Source organism: Galleria mellonella, unplaced genomic scaffold (genome assembly GCF_026898425.1).
Source record: "Galleria mellonella isolate WM207_F2 unplaced genomic scaffold, CSIRO_AGI_GalMel_v1 utg78, whole genome shotgun sequence".
NCBI classification, from domain to species: domain Eukaryota; kingdom Metazoa; phylum Arthropoda; class Insecta; order Lepidoptera; family Pyralidae; genus Galleria; species Galleria mellonella.
In genome coordinates this window covers 1-19,612 of record NW_026442151.1, presented here as the reverse complement: position 1 = coordinate 19,612, position 19,612 = coordinate 1, and the positions used below count along the sequence as shown (strand labels likewise).

At 31.3% G+C, this 19,612-nt stretch overlaps 3 protein-coding genes across 4 annotated transcripts; 1 reads left to right on the top strand and 2 right to left on the bottom strand.

The window, feature by feature from the left end:
* Positions 1-14: 14 nt before the first annotated feature.
* On the bottom strand, positions 15-2,533 carry LOC113517454 (Golgi reassembly-stacking protein 2). The gene is made up of 5 exons (XM_026902120.3): positions 2,345-2,533; positions 1,981-2,265; positions 1,578-1,883; positions 685-985; positions 15-599 (listed from the first exon to the last, which is right to left on the bottom strand). The coding sequence occupies exons 1-5, from the start codon at positions 2,405-2,407 to the stop codon at positions 211-213; spliced, it is 1,344 nt and encodes a 447-aa protein (XP_026757921.1). The 5' UTR covers positions 2,408-2,533; the 3' UTR covers positions 15-210.
* A 1,292-nt stretch (positions 2,534-3,825) lies between these two features.
* On the top strand, positions 3,826-9,165 carry LOC128202176 (hyccin-like). Its single transcript, XM_052901464.1, has 7 exons — positions 3,826-4,374; positions 4,447-4,612; positions 4,722-4,816; positions 5,031-5,248; positions 5,387-5,640; positions 5,742-5,858; positions 7,511-9,165. Exons 1-7 carry the CDS (start codon positions 4,180-4,182, stop codon positions 7,972-7,974), a joined length of 1,509 nt encoding a protein of 502 aa, XP_052757424.1. The 5' UTR covers positions 3,826-4,179; the 3' UTR covers positions 7,975-9,165.
* A 3,043-nt stretch (positions 9,166-12,208) lies between these two features.
* Positions 12,209-17,902, bottom strand: LOC113517570 (uncharacterized). Of its 2 annotated transcripts, none has more exons than XM_026902279.3 (5): positions 17,657-17,902; positions 17,236-17,377; positions 16,589-16,674; positions 13,372-13,528; positions 12,209-12,512 (listed from the first exon to the last, which is right to left on the bottom strand). In XM_026902279.3, exons 1-5 carry the CDS (start codon positions 17,729-17,731, stop codon positions 12,229-12,231), a joined length of 744 nt encoding a protein of 247 aa, XP_026758080.1. In that variant the 5' UTR covers positions 17,732-17,902; the 3' UTR covers positions 12,209-12,228. The 2 variants fall into 2 exon arrangements, with proteins under 2 accessions (XP_026758080.1, XP_052757425.1); XM_052901465.1 differs by lacking the exon at positions 17,657-17,902 and adding an exon at positions 17,535-17,624.
* Positions 17,903-19,612: the final 1,710 nt, after the last annotated feature.

Genomic DNA, 19,612 nt, shown 5'->3' with positions numbered 1-19,612 from the left:
ACTTCTCTAAATTAACTGAATTCAATTAAAAATCAGTTGGTAGAATTAAACATGTATACATATTGCACAAAATATATAGCATTAACAATAAACATGAGAAATTCGTATTTATTGTACATGGTCAGAACATAACGATACAAAATTAAATAGCAATTAAATGAATGTTCTGCTTAACAATAATATTTAAAGGCCAACAATTTTAATTTAATTTCACGATAATAAATCCTGTTGTTGTAATGATTGTTGATGATGTATTTCTTTCATAGTAGATACAGGCAATGTAGCACTAACTGTTAATGGCGGCATTCCTGGTAATGAGACAGGCGTCACTACAGGAATACCACTAGATATAGGTGGTGGTTGCATTGGAGGAGGAAAATTGCTCATATTAAAAGTTGGAACTAAATTTGGTATATTTTGAGCATAAGGAGTTGATTGTGAAACTGCAACAGGTGGCTGATTATAATTAGGCATCATTGGTATATAAGGCTGAGGTTGGTTCATTGGAATGCCAGGCAAACTTGGTAATGGAGCTGGTGGTTGCATATTAGATACAGATGGTATACTTCCTAAGTTGGTCAATGTAGCATCTGCAAAATCTGAAAAACAAAAACATGAAAGATAAAAAAATAATAATAATAAAAACTTTTCCATAAAAAAAAATAATAATAATAACACACTTACTACTGGAATAAGCAGCCATATTGGATACAACTGACTGTGCCTGAGAAACTGGTTGCTGTGGGGTCACTGGTTGAGTGACAACTTGCTCTTGTGAAAATGACTGTGGTACTCCAGTATTGTAAGTAACTGGATTCACCATTGGAACACCAGACAAAAATGGTGGAGGGACATTAGTGTTATGTTCCATTTGTACATGTGACACCTGTGAAGTGTTAACCAAAGGAGTTTTTTCCTCGGTTATGTTTAAATTTTGAACACCAGACACGATATTTTGTTGTATGTTTTGATTTGGTGATGAAGTCTGAAACGGTTACAAATATTTTAATACACTTAAATACAAACTCAGTGACATTATTGCTTGTTTGCCACCTTCATGTTATAATACAAAATAAAAATATTACACTTATACTACTCCCATCTCTCATCAATGTATTTAGATCACACTATTAAAATAGGTAAATTTAACTACAGTACTAGTAGTAGTTAATATGTAACTACAAAAAGACAATAAAAGTTATTATATTTGATTTGATTATAATAAATAAATATTATTTTCAATTTTATAAATATTTTTTGGTAAATAGATACAAAACATATTATTAATCAGTTATTTATAAACCTTATTGTTAATAAACTATTGAACCAATTTAATACAATTTCTATGGGATCTATTTCAGAGTATAACTTTTAGATAAAAAAAGAATTTTCCAAATTAGTCTAAAACTGTCAGTTATGAGGTAACAAATATTAAAACAAAATACAACTGTATTATGAACTTTCCTTATTTTTTAAGTCAATTGAAAAATTATAAAATTATTATGGATTATATACTTGAAATCAGCAAATAAACAGTGTCAAAGAATATTCAAATATTAAACAGAAATTATACAAACCATAACAGGCATATTTTGTGGAGCAGAATGTGGTACATTTCTGATGGGTATTCTATGGAGATAACCATAACCAATACCACAACCTAAACTACCCTCTCCGCCCCAGTTGTGATTGGGTGTAATCTGGACCTCTCTACATGTATCATCATTGACATTATAAACATATAACTTAAGAGCTCGACCTTCATGTGCCTCTATTAAAGTGAAAAAATCTTCACTCTCATGCATAATAGAGTCTGCCCCAATTATGTAGTCAGAAAATGGTCGAAGACCAGCCAACTCAGCTGGAGAAGTGGGATGTACTTCCTAAAATAATAATAAAATTTTAAACATTCAAATTTAAATAAAAATAAATACTGTTAATTTAGTCAATGTGTTTAAATATAATTGTAATTAAACTTACCAATACATGCCACACATTTTCATTGGCCCCCTCGAATGAACAAAATCGTATACTAACACCAAGCAAGCCTTGACCACCCCAGTTATCACTAGGAGTAATCGTTAGTTCTCGAACTGACTGAGTTTTACTGCTATATATAAGCATTTTTATAGAATTACCAACATTCTTTTTTAACAACTCCTTCAATGTGTCATTGTCTTGATCCAATCTAGTATTTTCTATTGCGACGATAAAATCAAAAAATGCTTCAAGTCTTGCCTTTTGTCCTGGAGAACCGTCTTGTACCTGTTACAACAAATCCAGTGTGTTTAATCAGACTAATGTAAAAAGTTGCAACAAGTACATAAATGATAACAAAACGAACCCGCAAAATATGATAACCTTCTGATCCACCCCCTGGCACTTCTGTACTATGGGAGGAACCCATGAGGACGAAAAATAATGAAATTTGTAAAAAATTATATTAGTTTTTAATATTTCGTAAATAATGACAGCAATATTATCTCAAAACTGCAACAATTTTGACTTTGACAGTTAGTCGTGTCTTACATTACGTGGCACTGGCATTAAGCAGTATCCTATACTCCTCGCATTGTAGTATGGTACAAATGACAACTCATTAAACCATAGAAAAAATAAAATGTAATTTACGGATTAAACAAAACATTTTATCTAGTGCTAGTATCAACGTTTCGTTTATATATCTACTAGTGATCCGGCTTCTCATGGGTAGATAGAATTTTTGAAATTAATATATACCTATCTTACTTCTCTGATAATGTGGCTATCCATTGGTAAAGGATTTTTTAAAATCTATTGAATATATTTTGAATTCAATTATTACAAACAAACAATTAAATCATTCCCATTTATAATATTGATATTGACCGTATACTATACGGTAAGTATCGGTAGTAGTGAATAAACATATTTAATATTAACGATCACGTTACGCGAACTGAAGATCGAATATTCTTTAAATAAAAGTGAGGATAAAAGTCACTCACTAATTCGCTACGGAATTTAAATGGGACTACTACGTTTTGTCGCCGACATTCCGTAATGAAAAATTAGTAATGAAAGACCCACTGAATGTGCCACTAACCATATACAATAATTTTTTTACAATCAACTGATTTTCTACTTATTTTCGTGCTCACCGTTAAACGGTTCGTGTCTATCAATTATTATCTGATTGGTGTGATCTAACAGCTGACGTGCCACAATTTAATTAATTTACTTTTCTCAATTTTTATAAATTTCTTCACTAGTATTTGTAAGAAAGAAGTTGTAAACGGCTATAGACCTACAGCTTAATTAATTAGAAAAATAAAAAATACTTGTGTCTTGTTACTAAAATAATCTTTGTAACATTGCACGTAATAAAATATTTAAATTGTAAATAACATTATTGGTCTTCCGTAAAACTCCACATCCATCAGTATTCTTAGCTACTCTTATACTATACGCTGATAATTTGCAATTATTAATTAAATTATCCAAGCTGAAGCGGTTTTCTACTGATGAAATAAAAGAGGACTACGATATCAAGCATTTTAATTGTTTACTCATTCCTCTTAATTCTCTTATCTCCTTGAAATTTATATTTTCTACTTCTATCTTACGTTTATTAACTCATTCTGACCATTTTATTTACAAAACTCTAGCCTTGTTTATAGTAGTAATAATAATATATATAATAATAATAAAGTAATAGTAGTATAAAGTTATAATAAATAATAATATATAATGTATTTAAGTGACCTTAAAGTCACTAAAAAAAAAAACCTATCAAAGTAACGTAGTGGGCAACACTAGCTCATTGTCAAATAAAAAAAAAAGTAATCTTATTGTCATCGTCGTCCATCACAGTTGTTTGTCATATTTTTTATTTTACATCAAAAATACAACAGTAATAAAATAATGCATATATTAATAAATAGTAACATTTTCCTACAAGTTTTCATATTAGTGTTGAGTGTTTTAATTAATTAATACTGTATACAATTTCAAGATTTTTATCGATTTTTATCTTTGCCGTCACATATTACTGTGAAAATTAATTCTTTAAAACTATTGCTTTGGATTTTTTTTTTTTTTGATAACACTCGCTTGATAATATTGAAGCTAGAGTAAAAATAGAAGCCTACCTTTGGAAACATTTTGCAATCGTACCGTATTAAAGCAATTCAAACAAGTATGACTGAGTGGAAGCATCTAATTAATGAATGGCTATCGGAATATGCAGCACTCCAGGAGAATGAAATAAAGAGTTTTGCAGCAGAACATGAACACAATCATGAAATAGCAACTGCTTTGTTTAACTTGTTTTATTTGGAAGATGACAGTGATTCTCAGTCAACAAATAAAACAGATGATGCTAAAATTGACCAGGTCCTTATTATTGACATAGACATAAGTTAATAAATACTAAAATAAAATAAATAATCAAGTATTTGTTTCTAGGTGTTAGAAAATGTCTGCACCCAGTTGTTTAGTTTCTACAGATCAAAAGAGGTAGAGCTACAGCGATTTACATTACAGTTTGTCCCTACTTTAGTTTACAACTATTTAAGTTCAGTTGCTAAAGGAAGTAAGAAAAATTATCGATGTATTGAAACACTACTTATTGGTATGTATGAAGTTTATAGCAAATTTTGTATATAGGACTTTAGATTGTTGACTAAATGTATTTTCATCTGATCAATAATATAGACATTACATTATTTATTACTTTCTAGGTTTGTACAATTTTGAAGTTGTGGATGAGAATGGAAAACCAAGAGTAGTCTCGTTTAGACTACCGTCACTAGCACAGCCATCTATTTACCATGAGGTAGTATTTACAGTTTCATGTTTTAAACACCTTCATTTCTTTAATAAGACAATGTTTATTGTTGGAGAATTGAGATAGAGAATTCTATACTGTTGTAATGTACAAATGCCATATTGTACAACTGTTATTTCTAAACATGCACTCAGCTTACAACTTTAAAACCTTTTGTTACACATCATCATCATTTCATTTCAAATTCTATATTTTATTACAGCCACTGTCATTGGGACCACAATTTTTGACAGAAAATGCTTTGAGAAGATGGGAGGAATGCAACACCAAGCTTGTCAGTTGGGGCCCACTATCGCAAGTGGAAGTTATTAATGCTCAGAATCGATTAAAAGTTATGACTGCACTGTTTTTCATTTATAATCGTCAATTGAGTTTATTGCCTAAACTTGCTCTTAGGCATTTTTGTATAGCAACATCAAGGTATTTTTGGATCAGATTTACTATTTAAACTGTATTATTATAACATTGTGTAAAAATAGAACATGAGGTTTATATTTTTTTTATTCTTTATTTCAGTTATACTTTTAGGTTTCTCCTCATTATCTTTTTTATTTTCAGAATTGTTACTCAAGGTTTCCAAAAAAAAACTGCTGGTGCATCTAATACTCAAAAACCCGTACCAAGAATACCAGTGTCTCCTAATTTTATGTTAGAAATGATAGAAGGTGCATACTTTGCTATGTTCAATGAATTCTATACATTGGCCCTGCAAGCTGTAAAAGACGTAGATCAAAGGGCCCAGTATGAACTATATCCAGATGTAATGCTAGTTACCAGTGCTGTAATAAATTCTTTGAAAAACAATTCATCAGGTAAATATACCACATTCCATAACATTTGTGACTTCACAATATTAATTTGCATTTAAAAAAATATATTTAAATTCATCTAAAAAAAATTCTGTATGTTTCAGGCCAACCATGTGATGGTCCTATGGGCATTAGTGTTGCACTGTCTCCAGCAACAACCACTGTTACAATGTCTAAGTCTATGATCACCAATGCATCATTCCGTACAAAGAAATTACCAGGTGAGATTTTATATTTATTGCATTCTTTATCAAACATTTAGATCTTTGTTATTATACTTACTGATGTATGAACTATCTGTAATTACATAAATGAGAAATAAAGATTATTATTAAATTCATTAATGCTGTATATTATAAATTAATACTGTAGAATAAAATGTGTCGCTATTAAATGTATATACATTAATATTTTTATGATTTTCAAACAGATGATCAAACTTTTTGCATGCTACCAAATGAATGCTCATCGATACGTAATACCAAACAAATGTTTTGGATTAAGAATTTATTTTCATACAACAATAAAAATACATGTTTAACTTCGGAATCATACAAATTTTCTCATGAAACAGTAAAGATTTTGAATGGGGAATATTGGAAAATATCAATGAAAAGAGTACAAAGTGATAATTCAATTCTAAACAATTCTGATAGTTCTGATTGTGAGGCTGAAAATATGTAAAGATTCTATGACAATTATAAACAACAATCAACCTTATTTTTATTTGGGCCTATATGTCATATAGTGAGGTGCGGATAATGTTCAAGACATAATCTGTGAATGTTACTAGTACACATTACACATGCACTTCATAAAGTAGATGCAAATAAATTTATAGTTGTAATTAAAAAACAATTATGTATAGATTAGCTATAACTTAATGTAACCATATGAATGTTACTGGACTCAATTATTTGTCAACTAATTCTATATTTATGTTAAGAGAGTTAGTCCCTACCTTGAAAAAGTAAAACAAGGAAAATAGAATAGTGGATTCACTACACAGTACTTACACTGTACCACCCAAAATCACGTAACAATTTTTACACTTAGTCTTTTTTTTTTTATATAATAAATATAGATAATTAATGAGCTCTTAATACAATTATTTCTTTTGAATTTGAATATGCTGATACAAACAAAAGAAAACGAAAGTCATGGTAAGAACCCGTTTGTTTTGTATATTAAATGCAAAGACAACCTGAAAATCCAAAAAGTTATTTATAACTAAAAGTTTTATATTCCTTATATTTTTATTTTTTGTGGCTCATGTTACTCATATTATCTGTTACACAATCTACCCCATAATCTATAGTTATCTAAGATATGAAAGGATAAAGTATTTTCTGATAACTAATGTTTAATAGAATACTAATTTATTTAACTTACAGATCGAAAGAATAACCCATTTTTGAGATGAAATAATGAAAATATAATTTATATTAATACAATTGCCAACTTTCCCACTTATTCCATTTTTGTTTATATTTTTGATCTCAGGTACGGTCCATTTGAGATTGAAATAATAATATAATCCAAATGACAAAATATAACTTTTACTGAATAAAATCATTGTATATTATTTTATACACCTTATCACTTAATATCACTTTCATTAAATATATTATTAGGCATTGTTGTAACAACACAATAAACGCGCTTGTATTTTGTCTATAATTTGAAAAATAATCCTGTATACTCATATACTTATTGTCTTTTTCATTGTATTACTTAATATTTTTATTTTGTACTTACTTAAATTCTCATGTTAAATGAGATCCCCTCAATCTACGTAAAATATCCATAATCGGTGTAAAAAACATATTATTCTATACATATCATACTTTAGCCGGTAATTTATCATTTCTAGATGACATTCCGATACAAGCTGGACAAGTGGTGCCCACTGAGTCAGCTGACATGCTGTCATCTATCACCGAAGATGGCGAGACAGACTCGACACCGATCCAACGTGGAACTGGAGTGCGTACTTCCAAACCAAAACTTAGTTCTTTTCCTGTACTTGGAAAAAAGACCAAAGATGCAAATAAAGATAAAGGTGCAAACGAGAAAAAAGTTACTGTTAAGGATTCATCGAAGGGAATTTGGAATTCACTAAGTGGCGGTGGTGGAGATATGACAGATGGACAACAAAAATCGGGCACTGTAGATGGAACAGGTGAAATCAATGGTAGTATGAAAGATGAAAAAATGTCTATGAGCTCTTTACCCAATAGTACAGAAAATTCTGACTCCCGTTCCCAAGTTACCACAGATTCATTGGAATTAGAAACAACTCCACGCTTCGCTGCTATGCAAGTCAGCTCTGTATAATTAATAATAATTATAGTTTGACTCAATATTGTGATTACGTGTAAATAAATACATTGATGTTGTTCAATATTATCCAAACTAAACCCATCCATATAGGCATGCTTACACTTCTGAGCCGTGGAAATCGTTATTTTAAGGAATTACTTAGGCAGACATTGTTTTGTCTTTAACCATGTCTAGTTTTCTTAACAGAATAAAAACTGTCCTATATTTGAAGTTGGAACAAATTATAAAATAATAAGAACTACTAAGGGCCCATAATTTTTAGTAAATATTTTCAAATTACAACAATAAGTTTTTGAGAATGTCATTTTAAAATTTATTCTATTCCTTAAGGTTTGTGGTATATTTTTAAACACAATATATTTATATAATTATAGCAGATAAAAGGCAAAGGGGGTGCAGACTTACTTTTCTAAAATTAGTGTTATATCAAATTCTTATATGGTATTATGATTTTTTTTATAATTTTGGGTTATTAAGTCCTCATATTTTGTGTGGGGTGCTTAGTATAGCTTACAATATAACATTTGTATATTCATCTAGTGTTCTTGCTAGTCAGAAAAGGCGTACTTTGAATAGTTGGTGATAGAGTAATGGTTTAGGGTGAATTTGAATATTCTACACAGGTCTAAGGTTTCTGTATATTAATGGTACCTATTTGAAATAAATAATATTATAAGAAAAATATAAAAATGTTACTTTCTATCCTTTTTTTATGAATTCCTTTGAGTGCAGACAGTACATTGTATATACATACATACAAGATCTAAAGAAATTTATTTGCACAAACGTAGTTCCGAAGTTGGATTTAATATCTGGCTTCAGAATAAGTTATGTTTAAAAAATAACTTTTTTTTTGTGCATTTGAAATTTTTACTTGTTATAAATTACCTAGACTAGAATCTAAGCATGACATTGGAGTTTTGAAATTTAAACAATACGAAAATGGAAAATACATTGTGCAAATCCATATAATTTTTTAATTAAACTATGTAAATATTTCCTGTATAAATTTATACATTATATATTTATAATTACAATATCGCAAAGACATTTTGTTATTAGACCTACACATAAGTCGGGTAAGGAAATGTATTAAAATATAACTAAAATTTATTATTGTTCTAGTTAATATAAATACCTGCTATTTATGACCAAATAACAATATTAAAATAATGTTATAGCCAGTTTAATTGTTTTTTAATTTATATGGAAAATTTCCTTTTATAATGTATTTCTATATCAATCTTTTATAATTATGACATTTTTATACGAAAGAAATTTGGGGTAAAGACACGAATATACTATAGTATATTATAGTACTTGCAGTAGGTACAGATATATTACATTGGTATTTTAATCCGTAATTTCAGCAGAATAATTTTTTGAATTGAATTGGAATAGTTATCAATCAATACATATAATAAAATCATAACTGGTCGCAGTCTGTACATGAAAGATATATAAAAAAACTATTATAAGGGGGCTTAATGAACGCAATAGAACCTAAAACGATTATTTTTATCATTTTTATCTGTATGTCTGTACGTTTGTGCACACTAATCTCAACTAAAGCTTAACCGATTCGAAAGCGGTTTTCACTAATGCGTTGCGGTTTGGCTTAACATTTTATGTTTGTTTTATTTCAATCGGTTTATAAATAAAAAAGTTATATCAATATAAAAAGCACATAAAATAACCGATCAATTAAATTGACTGAAACTTTATGAAGGTAGGTTATATATTATATATTAACTCAGGATATTGTATATGCTGATTCACGTGGGCTAGTTATGTAATATTTACATTTCGTTTGTACATATAACTTATAAAATGTGACTCATATTTATTTTAACCAGATATAAACAGTTTTTGATAACGATTCTCGCCACTCTCAGATCGTCACCGTCGCACTGAGTAAACAGCACTAGCACAATGAGGAGTATATATTTGCTTATGAGTATTCTTGCACTTACATGCATCTCGTGTTGTTGGGCAAGAGATCTAATAGTGGGTACGAGCTATAATACACGTTTAACTTGGCAAACGAGAGCTGACTACATGGGTATTCCTTTTAAGAAGCGTGTAAAGGAAGTTTTTTATTCTGACCCCGGTCAACAAATTATCAGGGTGAGTAAAACATAATTAGACATAAAACTTAATATTATATTACAACTGTGCCAATTATTTCATATTTATGTAAATATCGTGCTACTCAAACAAATACTCGTTGCCATTTCAGAGGACATTGATATGTAGGCAAATGGGTATATCTTGTCGTGTCAGAGTTTGAGTATTTATCATTTTTATATTCAGAGCATGCACCATCTTTCCCTTCAGATGAAATAAGACACTCGCTTAAATGCTTAGGAGTTTAGTGATTTACACACGTACAAAAGAATTCTGCATACAATATACATAAAAATAGGTAAATATACGACTACATTCCTGACAAGTAGATACATACGTAGTTATTTACTTACTATGATAATTTTAAAATAAAATCACAGTGTTTCACTCGTTTATAGTATACCGAGTTTTTAATTTTGACATCATACATTCACTTTTGACAAAGCTAATTTCATTTCTGCAGGGTATAATTGCAAGAGACATCGATCATACGGATGCCAGTGCGACCTTAACGGCTGGTGGTGTTGGATTCACGTATGCAAACATTCGTCTTAAAAGTGCACGTGGCAATGGGCTTCACTATCAAATAGAAATTTATGTATAATGTAAGGTTGCCACTTCCACTTTTTGATTTAAGCCGACAGCATAAAAAGTACCTACTGGTTTTAAATTTTCTATTATGATAATATATTTGTAACTTCAGTAAGTAGGAGCATTTATTTTGTTTGTACCTATGTATGCTTATGTTTTGTCTATTTAATCGAAAGAACTTAGGTTAATACAACTTCCATAGTGGATCCATACTAATTTTATCAAAATTTATATCAGTTTTATATTGCAAAAGATATTAATTTAGTGCATTAAATTATTATGTATATATATATGTGTGTACATATATGTATATAAATTATTATACAACATAAAAAAAAATATTTAATGGTTTCATGACGCAAATATATAGGCCCTTACATTAATTAGATAAGGCACCAGCCGCGGCAAAATTTGTACGATAAATAAATACCAGCTATTTCCTCTGTATTTCATTATCAAAGCTACCCTTACAGTAACCTATGATGATACAGTAACCCTTTACTGTATCATCATAGGTTATGAAATGGAATAATCTTTAGAATACAGGCCATTTAGCAAACCAAGTTTCTACAATCCACATGGCTTTCTAGTATTTACCATGTCCTTAATGCTTGATTCAAATCACTTTAAATTGAACTTTTTTTAAATTATATATTAGTGGTAATTTTAAAATATATTTAATTTATTTATATACTCTTTCTCCATTTATTATTATATTAACTTACCTAGTAGTAGTTAATACTTACAATAAACAAAAAAAAAAATTACACCGAACAATCATTTTTATGCAAAAAGTGGCAAACAAGCATGCTTCCCATGTTATAGTGGACAGCCACTGTAGCCTCTGGACGCTTGAAACTCTAGGGATGTCACATGTCCCCTCTAGTCTCGATCAAAGAAAAACCTCGGCAGAGCAGGGAGCTCATTCCACAGTCTAAGCGTCCACGGAAAGAAATCTCTCTGAAATCGTACTGTAGGTACGCAACCTCTTAGGTTGTAGCATCTGAGGATGAATTCCCTGTCAATAGTGAACGGTGTGATGGTAATAGGTGGATATGAGCATCATTTCGAACAATTCTTCAGAACACTATCCGTTATACTACCTAACTTAGTTTACGAATATCATAAAGTAATAAGACTTATCGCGAAGGTTATTTCTTATCGTAGGTACCTATGTAATGCAACTTGACCTCCCAACAAATCATTTATTTAAAATAATTATGTTTACATTGTTAAGAGTAACAATTTCTCTAAAAATAAATATATGGGTAAGTAGTGACTTGGGGGGGGGGGGGGTTACTAATAATTACCGCATTAAAACTTTGATTGCATTTATTTATTTATAAGAGACGCTGCTGATTTTTGGAGATGCGTCCCTCGATGACTAAATTCCCTTAGTCGCCTCTTACGACACGGGAGAGGTAGGGGTGGTCCATTTTATGACCACACAGTTAATCATACTTAGTCTAAAATATTAGTATTATAAATGCAAAACACGAAAAATGCATAATTTAATTAGACTAGATGTATTTATTTATGTGTACTATATGAAATGGTTAGTGGCATAGAACCTCTAGCATAATTCTTTATTTTATTATTAATTTGTCTCTTTGATGCCATAAAATCGCTGCTAGTAGCATTTCCATAATCGACAACGAAAGGATCATTGTCTGAACCGTACGGCATAGATCGTTGTTTGCTCATTTCCAAAAGTTGTTGTAGCCTTTCTATCGTTTCAGCTTGTTCCTCTCGCTCCATTTCGTTTATGAGTATGGGTAAATTGGCTGCACACACCCATAAATAAAATTCGCCCACTGAAAGTATTTATAAGGTTAACAGAAACCGAATCCGGTTTGATACACAAATGATTTTAATACAACTTCGATCTCCTATATGCCTTTACAAATCGGATTTCATAGTAGAACCCGGAGACTGAGTGAAAAATCGTTGTTTCATATGTTACAGAAAAAATTAATAGGATTTAAACTTTTATCCCAACAGTCTTTCCATATATGGAATCTTGACAATCTTTATTCCCTATTAATTGATTATTTATAATAGGGGAGTCAGTTCATATTGCTAGCAATATACACAGTCAGGTCGACCTCCACGCGGTCTTCCCTGAAAATAATTCTTATCAATTCCTAATAATATCAATAGGTCAACAGACCTGATTTCATTCTCATCTATAATCACTATTACCAGCGTATAACCAGATACCAGTAACGCAGCTGGGGTTAGCATTCCATTTCTCGACTAAAATACACGTAAGTTAAACCGGTAGTTATCACATTTAAAATACATAAAAAAAATTAAATATTCACGACGAATTAAGAATCTCCTCTTTTTTGAAGTCGATTAAAAAGTAGGTATGTATTATTTGGCTGCAGAAATTTTACTGTGCATCAGAATTCCTTCAAAGTTTCGATACTAAGCAATTATTTGAATTTAAAACAATGTAGTTTATTTATTTATCTTACAACTTTTTGAGTACAATAAGACGCTTTTATATATATATATATATATATATATATATATATATATATATATATATATATATATATATATATATATATATATATATATATATATATATATATATATATATATATATATATATATATATATATATATATATATATATATATATATATATATGATTATAATACTTACGAAGAAAGAATCCACCTGCAACGCTGGCCCCAATTAATAGTCCTATATCCATGGTATTTTGTTTGAGTACTAAAAGACAAGTGGCCACAGTGACCGACAACATAAGCAACCGGGTCAACTCTAACAGTATGTATCCAATCATTAGTATGTTATTGCACTGTATTAATAAAAATATTACTAATTAATTCACTTGCATAACTCTGCGTAAATTTCTAATATACAGGGTGTAAGAAATAGGTTGGGAAAATTTTAAACAGTGAATTAAAATCATTATTCTGAACTGAAAACTAGTGAAAATTCTTTCCGGAAAATTTCAAATGTTTTTCCTGTTTTTTTTTTATTTAAAATCATTTAATTTATGATCTTATATCATAATACAAAGAAATAATAATATTAGTATTAAAATCCACTGCGTCGTGTGGATCGTAAAATTTCAAATACATTACGCAGCGTCAAAACGGAAAAATCCTTAATTATATGGCTGTGGTGCACTTCCAATAGAAAAATAATCTGCCATTTAATTCAGACCATTCATATGAATCAGCTGTTTTCGTTTTGAGCAACCGGCCGTTTCACCCTGTATATTCCAAGGACCACTTGAATCGATATTTTTTTATGGATGATTTTTTATAATGGATGATAATGGAATGCTAACCCCACCTGCGCTAACGGTATACGCTGACAAGGCACCAGTGAGGGGTGATAGGTGATGATGAAAGCAGGTCCGTTAGCTCATCGTGACGAATTCCACTAGAATTAACGATAGTTTCCAGGGGGGACCGCGTAGAGGTCGACCTAGTGAAGTATATTGCTAGTATGAGGAAATTAAATTTTATTACTAACAATCCCTTACCCCCCTTTATGGATGATTATGGGATAGTTACCCGCTTAAGCTATCGGTATACGCTGGTGCCCCACCAGCGAGAGATAACATGCGAGGATGAAAGCAAATCAGTTAGCCCATCGTAAAGAATTCACGAATTAGCCACGATAATATCCAGTAACAAATCCGTTCAGCCGTTTGATCATGATTGAGAAACAAACATACCTACTTTATATAGAGATTCCGCAGGCAAAGCCGCGGGAAATAATATATAAAAACCAGATATACAAACAGCCAATAGTATATATATTAGAATTACGTAGGTAATTCTGTAGCAGTACAGAAGACTTACTGTCTTGTCTCTTGTACATAGTTAGTCCAGAAGTAGAGGACTTCGTGAGAAAGTCAATGAGTGTTCTTCAGTCGACTGCAAAAAGGTTTAATTTTCTTGTGCTTGCATGCTCAACTTGTCTTAGCTACAATTCGCCGACTATATTTGATCCCAATTAGCACCTATTAGTTTATATTACTTATTTTGTAATATTGGAACCCAAAATCTAAAAAATCAAGCACACCGCCACAATGAACAAACCAAGCGCTACCTTGATTACACTAGAACCAGTGGCAAAATGCGCTGGCTCCCGACCCAAAAGGGCCCCTGCTCAAGAGGCCGCGAGCTCAGATTTTTTTTACATTGTACCTGAGTATTTTATTTTTACTGATAGGACCCCATCAGTGTGAGAATTTGCCACAGGCCCCAAATGGTATAGTTACGCCACTGACTAGAACCATAGTCATTGGCGTATTTAAGATTTTTTTCTAGGAGGCCTTACCGTTTAAAATGGCGCATACTCGTATGTACTCGAATCCAAAGATGGATCCCAAACAATTCTAGGATGGGCACGAAACCCCCTCAATTTCGGTTTTACGTTACATATATTAAATACGCAAGAAAAACCGCATGAACAATAAATTATAATTCAATATGACTAACAATATTTATGATTCAACGATATTTATTTATTCGAATCATTATCGGAAACTTGGACGGATATCAAAATTTATATTGATAATATAAGTTTATTTTGCTTTCATAATCACTAAGACAGCTAATGATGCCGATATCTAAATTGTGAACTGTGAGGGAAAGTAATTTTTAGTCAGCAACTTGGTCTTATTTCTACTATTACCTAATTATTATATTTTGTTTATTTGTGATTTTTTATTCCAACTGAGATGCTCTTGTTCGAATGAACTACTTATTATTATGATATCCCAAGTATGATTAACGCATGAAATTAATTAATGGTTGAAAATAAAATAGTGACCCCGTCAATGCTATCGGTATACGAGGTCTGTCCGGAAAGTTCGTATAAAAGTGTTCTGGAATGCGAGAAAGAGGAGTGGGGAGGCCAGGTAAGCGCAGGACCCCTTCCTTATGTCCCTAACAATGCTTCAGTTCTGGTCTGACCGCCGTGCGGTGCGAACTGGCTTGTCACGCCATCTGTGAAGTTACCTCTTAACGAAACCCCGTCGGCATGGAGCCCGCTTCCGTTGAAGAGCAGCGCGTCGTAATCAAGTTTCTCTCGAAACTCGGCAAGAATGGCCGTGAAATTTTTGCCGATCTCAGAACAGTTTATGGGGATGATGCTGTGAAGGAAAATCCCGCTCAAATGTCAAGACAATGTTGATTGTTTTTTTCGATGTTCGGGGGATTGTCCATCAAGAATTCGTCCCTCCAGGCCAGACAGTTGATGGAAAATTCTACGTCGATGTGCTCAGACGCCTCAAAGCTCGTGTGGCACGAGTTCGTCCAGAATTGGCGCGAGAGGGGCGTTGGATTCTTCACCACGACAATGCCCCTGCCCACACCTCTCTTGTTGTCCGTGAGTTTTTGAGTAAAAATTCCATTACGGTGACCGAACACCCCCCCTATTCGCCGGATTTGGCCCCGTGTGACTTCTTCTTGTTCCCAAAAACCAAATTGGTACTTCGGGGGCGGCATTTGGGGGACATAAATGAGATAAAAAAAGCTACGACGGGGCAGCTGAGAAACCTACAACCAGAGGACTTTCAAGGAGCCTTCTCACAGTGGAAACGGCGTTGGCACAAGTGCATTATGTCACAGGGGGAGTACTTTGAAGGGGATAAAATTGATTTACCTGAATAATTGTAAAATAAAATTTTTAAAAAACTTTTATACGTACTTTCCGGACAAACCTCGTATATGTAGGTACTGGCAGGGCAACAGTGAAGGATGATAGGTGAGGATAAAACAGAAATATTACTATGAAATGTTTTTCGAAATTCTATTGCCAGCAATGGGGCAGTTAGACCCCATTACTAACAATGCTTTCCCCTCCTTCTCAAGTATGATTTTACATAGGTACTTACAGTATAGGCTCCATACATGAACAGTAAGCAAGATAATATGTAGACACACGTTATAACGATAGTAAGAGTAAAATATTTTTCTGGATCTGTAAAAATGAAATAATATTTTAATTATTTAATTAATATTTATTCATGTAACAATTTCCAATAAAAAAATTAAATATCCAGTCATAAATTGAAATGTCTTTTTATTACTTTAATATGGGTTCATATAGTCGTAGGGTCCATTTGGGCACATTTAGAAAATGGACTACTAAATTTGCTTGGATCTGAGTGAGTAGTGCCTCCAATGAGCTTGGTTTTTTGTCGCACAGAGTATCCCAGTTTGAATATCAGATAATTAGTGTGAGTTTATCTAAATTATTATGAGTATTCATCATTATTATTTTTTATTTTTAGTACACACAATTTACATAATACCAAAATATATAAGAATGCAGTCCAATTGAGAGCCTCCTTCTTTCTGAAGTCGTTAAAATATAAATAAATATACTTACTTACGACTATAATCTTTAATAGAGTAGTCTCAGAAACATTTGTTTACTTACTGCTGTTGTGGTACCACCACACTACCGAAGACTGAGATATTTAAAAGTCGTACAAAATTGATATGGAAATAAAATTATACTTAAACATATTATACTTACCGGATTTCAACATTTCCAAGTAATCCTTAGTATAGATCAGCTTTATGTTATTATTATTTAGTAATTCCGTTATTTCATCTGCAACTCGTTCTGAATGCTTATAACCAATACTAAACACTATTAGCGCAAGTATGGCCTGGAACTTTTTAAGAAAACAATTATTATTAAATTAAATATATAGATATCAAATAAGTAGGTCTAATCACAAAATATTATATAAGTACTCAATAAACTGTCGAGTATTTATTAGCAATTATTTTTCCTTAGAAATTGAATGGATACAAAAAAAATACACATACATTAGCGGCCTAATAAATATGCTTATACGTAATTATCTATCTTTAGGTACCTATGTACTAAGAGATATGTTACTAATTCTGTATGTATTAAAATACGAGTATAAATAGGTAAAAGAACTAACTATCGAGTATATTCCTATCAATAAACCTCCGAGACGTAAAGAGAACCAAAAACAGCAACTATAAACAAATGCCATTATATTAATTCATTTAGTTACAAATAGACAGAAACTATCTTTAATCTGTGGAAATAGGTAAAGTCATATCTAGGTAAGTATATAAAGTTTTTTTAGCTATTAGCACAAAAAATACGTGTTATGTATTACACTTAATGCAAGCCATTACAATATTTATCATTAGACTTTTCTATACACATATAAATCAATGTTCCATAGGTATACAAAATGAGAGCAATTAGGACTCCATTATAACAAACAATTTATTTTATTACTACCTATAGCTTTAGCTGTAATGACATTGATAAACGCCGATGTTATCACGATATTGATTTCAATTTTAGGAATCAGTAGGAATAAATAAAATGGGATCCTCTATGGAGTACTTACTTACACATGTTTCACTACATACAATCCTTATTGAAATCTTAGAGGCTCTCAGTTCTCTCTAACCATTCCAAAAGGGAGTTGGCGTGAAAATATTAAAATCTAGTAAACCAATATACTTATATAACTAGGCAGACGATAATTCCTAGGACCGCTTGGTGTTCAACTTGATAAAGTAGGTATACTGACAAAGTAATGATCCTCATTCTTAACAATTTCATTCCCCCTGTACTAAATGTGTATATTACGTAAAAACGAATTCAATTCATAAATGTAACAATGTCATTACATTATTATAATTAGGTATATAATTACACTAGCTGTATCTCGCAGTTAGTCCACGTCAAACAGTATAATTTTTAAAATTGGAATTAAATCTGTGTAGGGGAGCACGGGGGAATTGGCGCCACTTAAGCTAAAACTTAAATAACTTTTTGTATAAATCACTTATTATTTTAATTTTTTCTTTTAATTATAATGTAACTAATCAGGCTTATCCTGTTAATATAGAAATTATAAAAAAACCTACTTAAAATAAAAATAATTCTTACTTAAAAAAAAAGTAACATTGGCTCCCATTGCCAAGAGTACGGGGTAATTAGAACCAGAAATAGGGGCAATAAGATCCATCGGGGTAATGGTAACCACAATAACAATATGTAACAAAATATTGTATAATTATACATTTTCCTCATGTGTTTATAAACTAAACATATTCTCATTCAAAATACAATTATATTATCTTTAGGAACATGCAAAATTATAGATAATTATATGTAATTAAAAACAATTATCGCCTCATACAAAAATCACAAACATAATTTTTGGCAGAATCACTACCTGAATATTGGGCATGTGCATATCATACATTGTGATTTTAATCATATTTTTTGATTTGAGATATAGGTCACATTCGCGATTGTATGCTTTTTTTAGAGGACCAAAAAATGTTATATCTAGAGGCTGCAAACGATGCGAGGAGTGTGGTGGTGTAGACAACATGTTGATGTAGTTAGCTTTGCAAAATTCATATGCTTCTAAAGTGGAGTGGCTGTTATTATCTAGAATAAGCAATATTTTGTTTTCTTATTCGGTTTTACAAACATTTTGAAATGTTGCAACCATTTAAAAAATAGATTTTCATTTGTCCATCCATTTTTGAACAATCGTAAATTACACCCGGAGGACCATCTTTCTCTAAAAGAGGAGAATGACGTTGTCTCGGATATATAAACATAGGAGGCACATAAACGCCAGAAGCACTCATTGCACAAACAACAGTGACTGTCTTTCCTCTCTCCCAAGAAGTGACAGTACCAACTCGTTTTTGACCTGTTTTTGCTAAAATTGTTCCTGGTTTCTGCACCGTAGACACTCACGTCATCTACATTAAATATTTGGTGCGCTGCATCATTATTTTTTATCATTAGTTCTCAAGATTTTTTGGAAAATAATTCTACTTCTACTCCTGTTAAATCCCTCAATTCTGTTAATACTAGTTGACTCAGTTTGCGA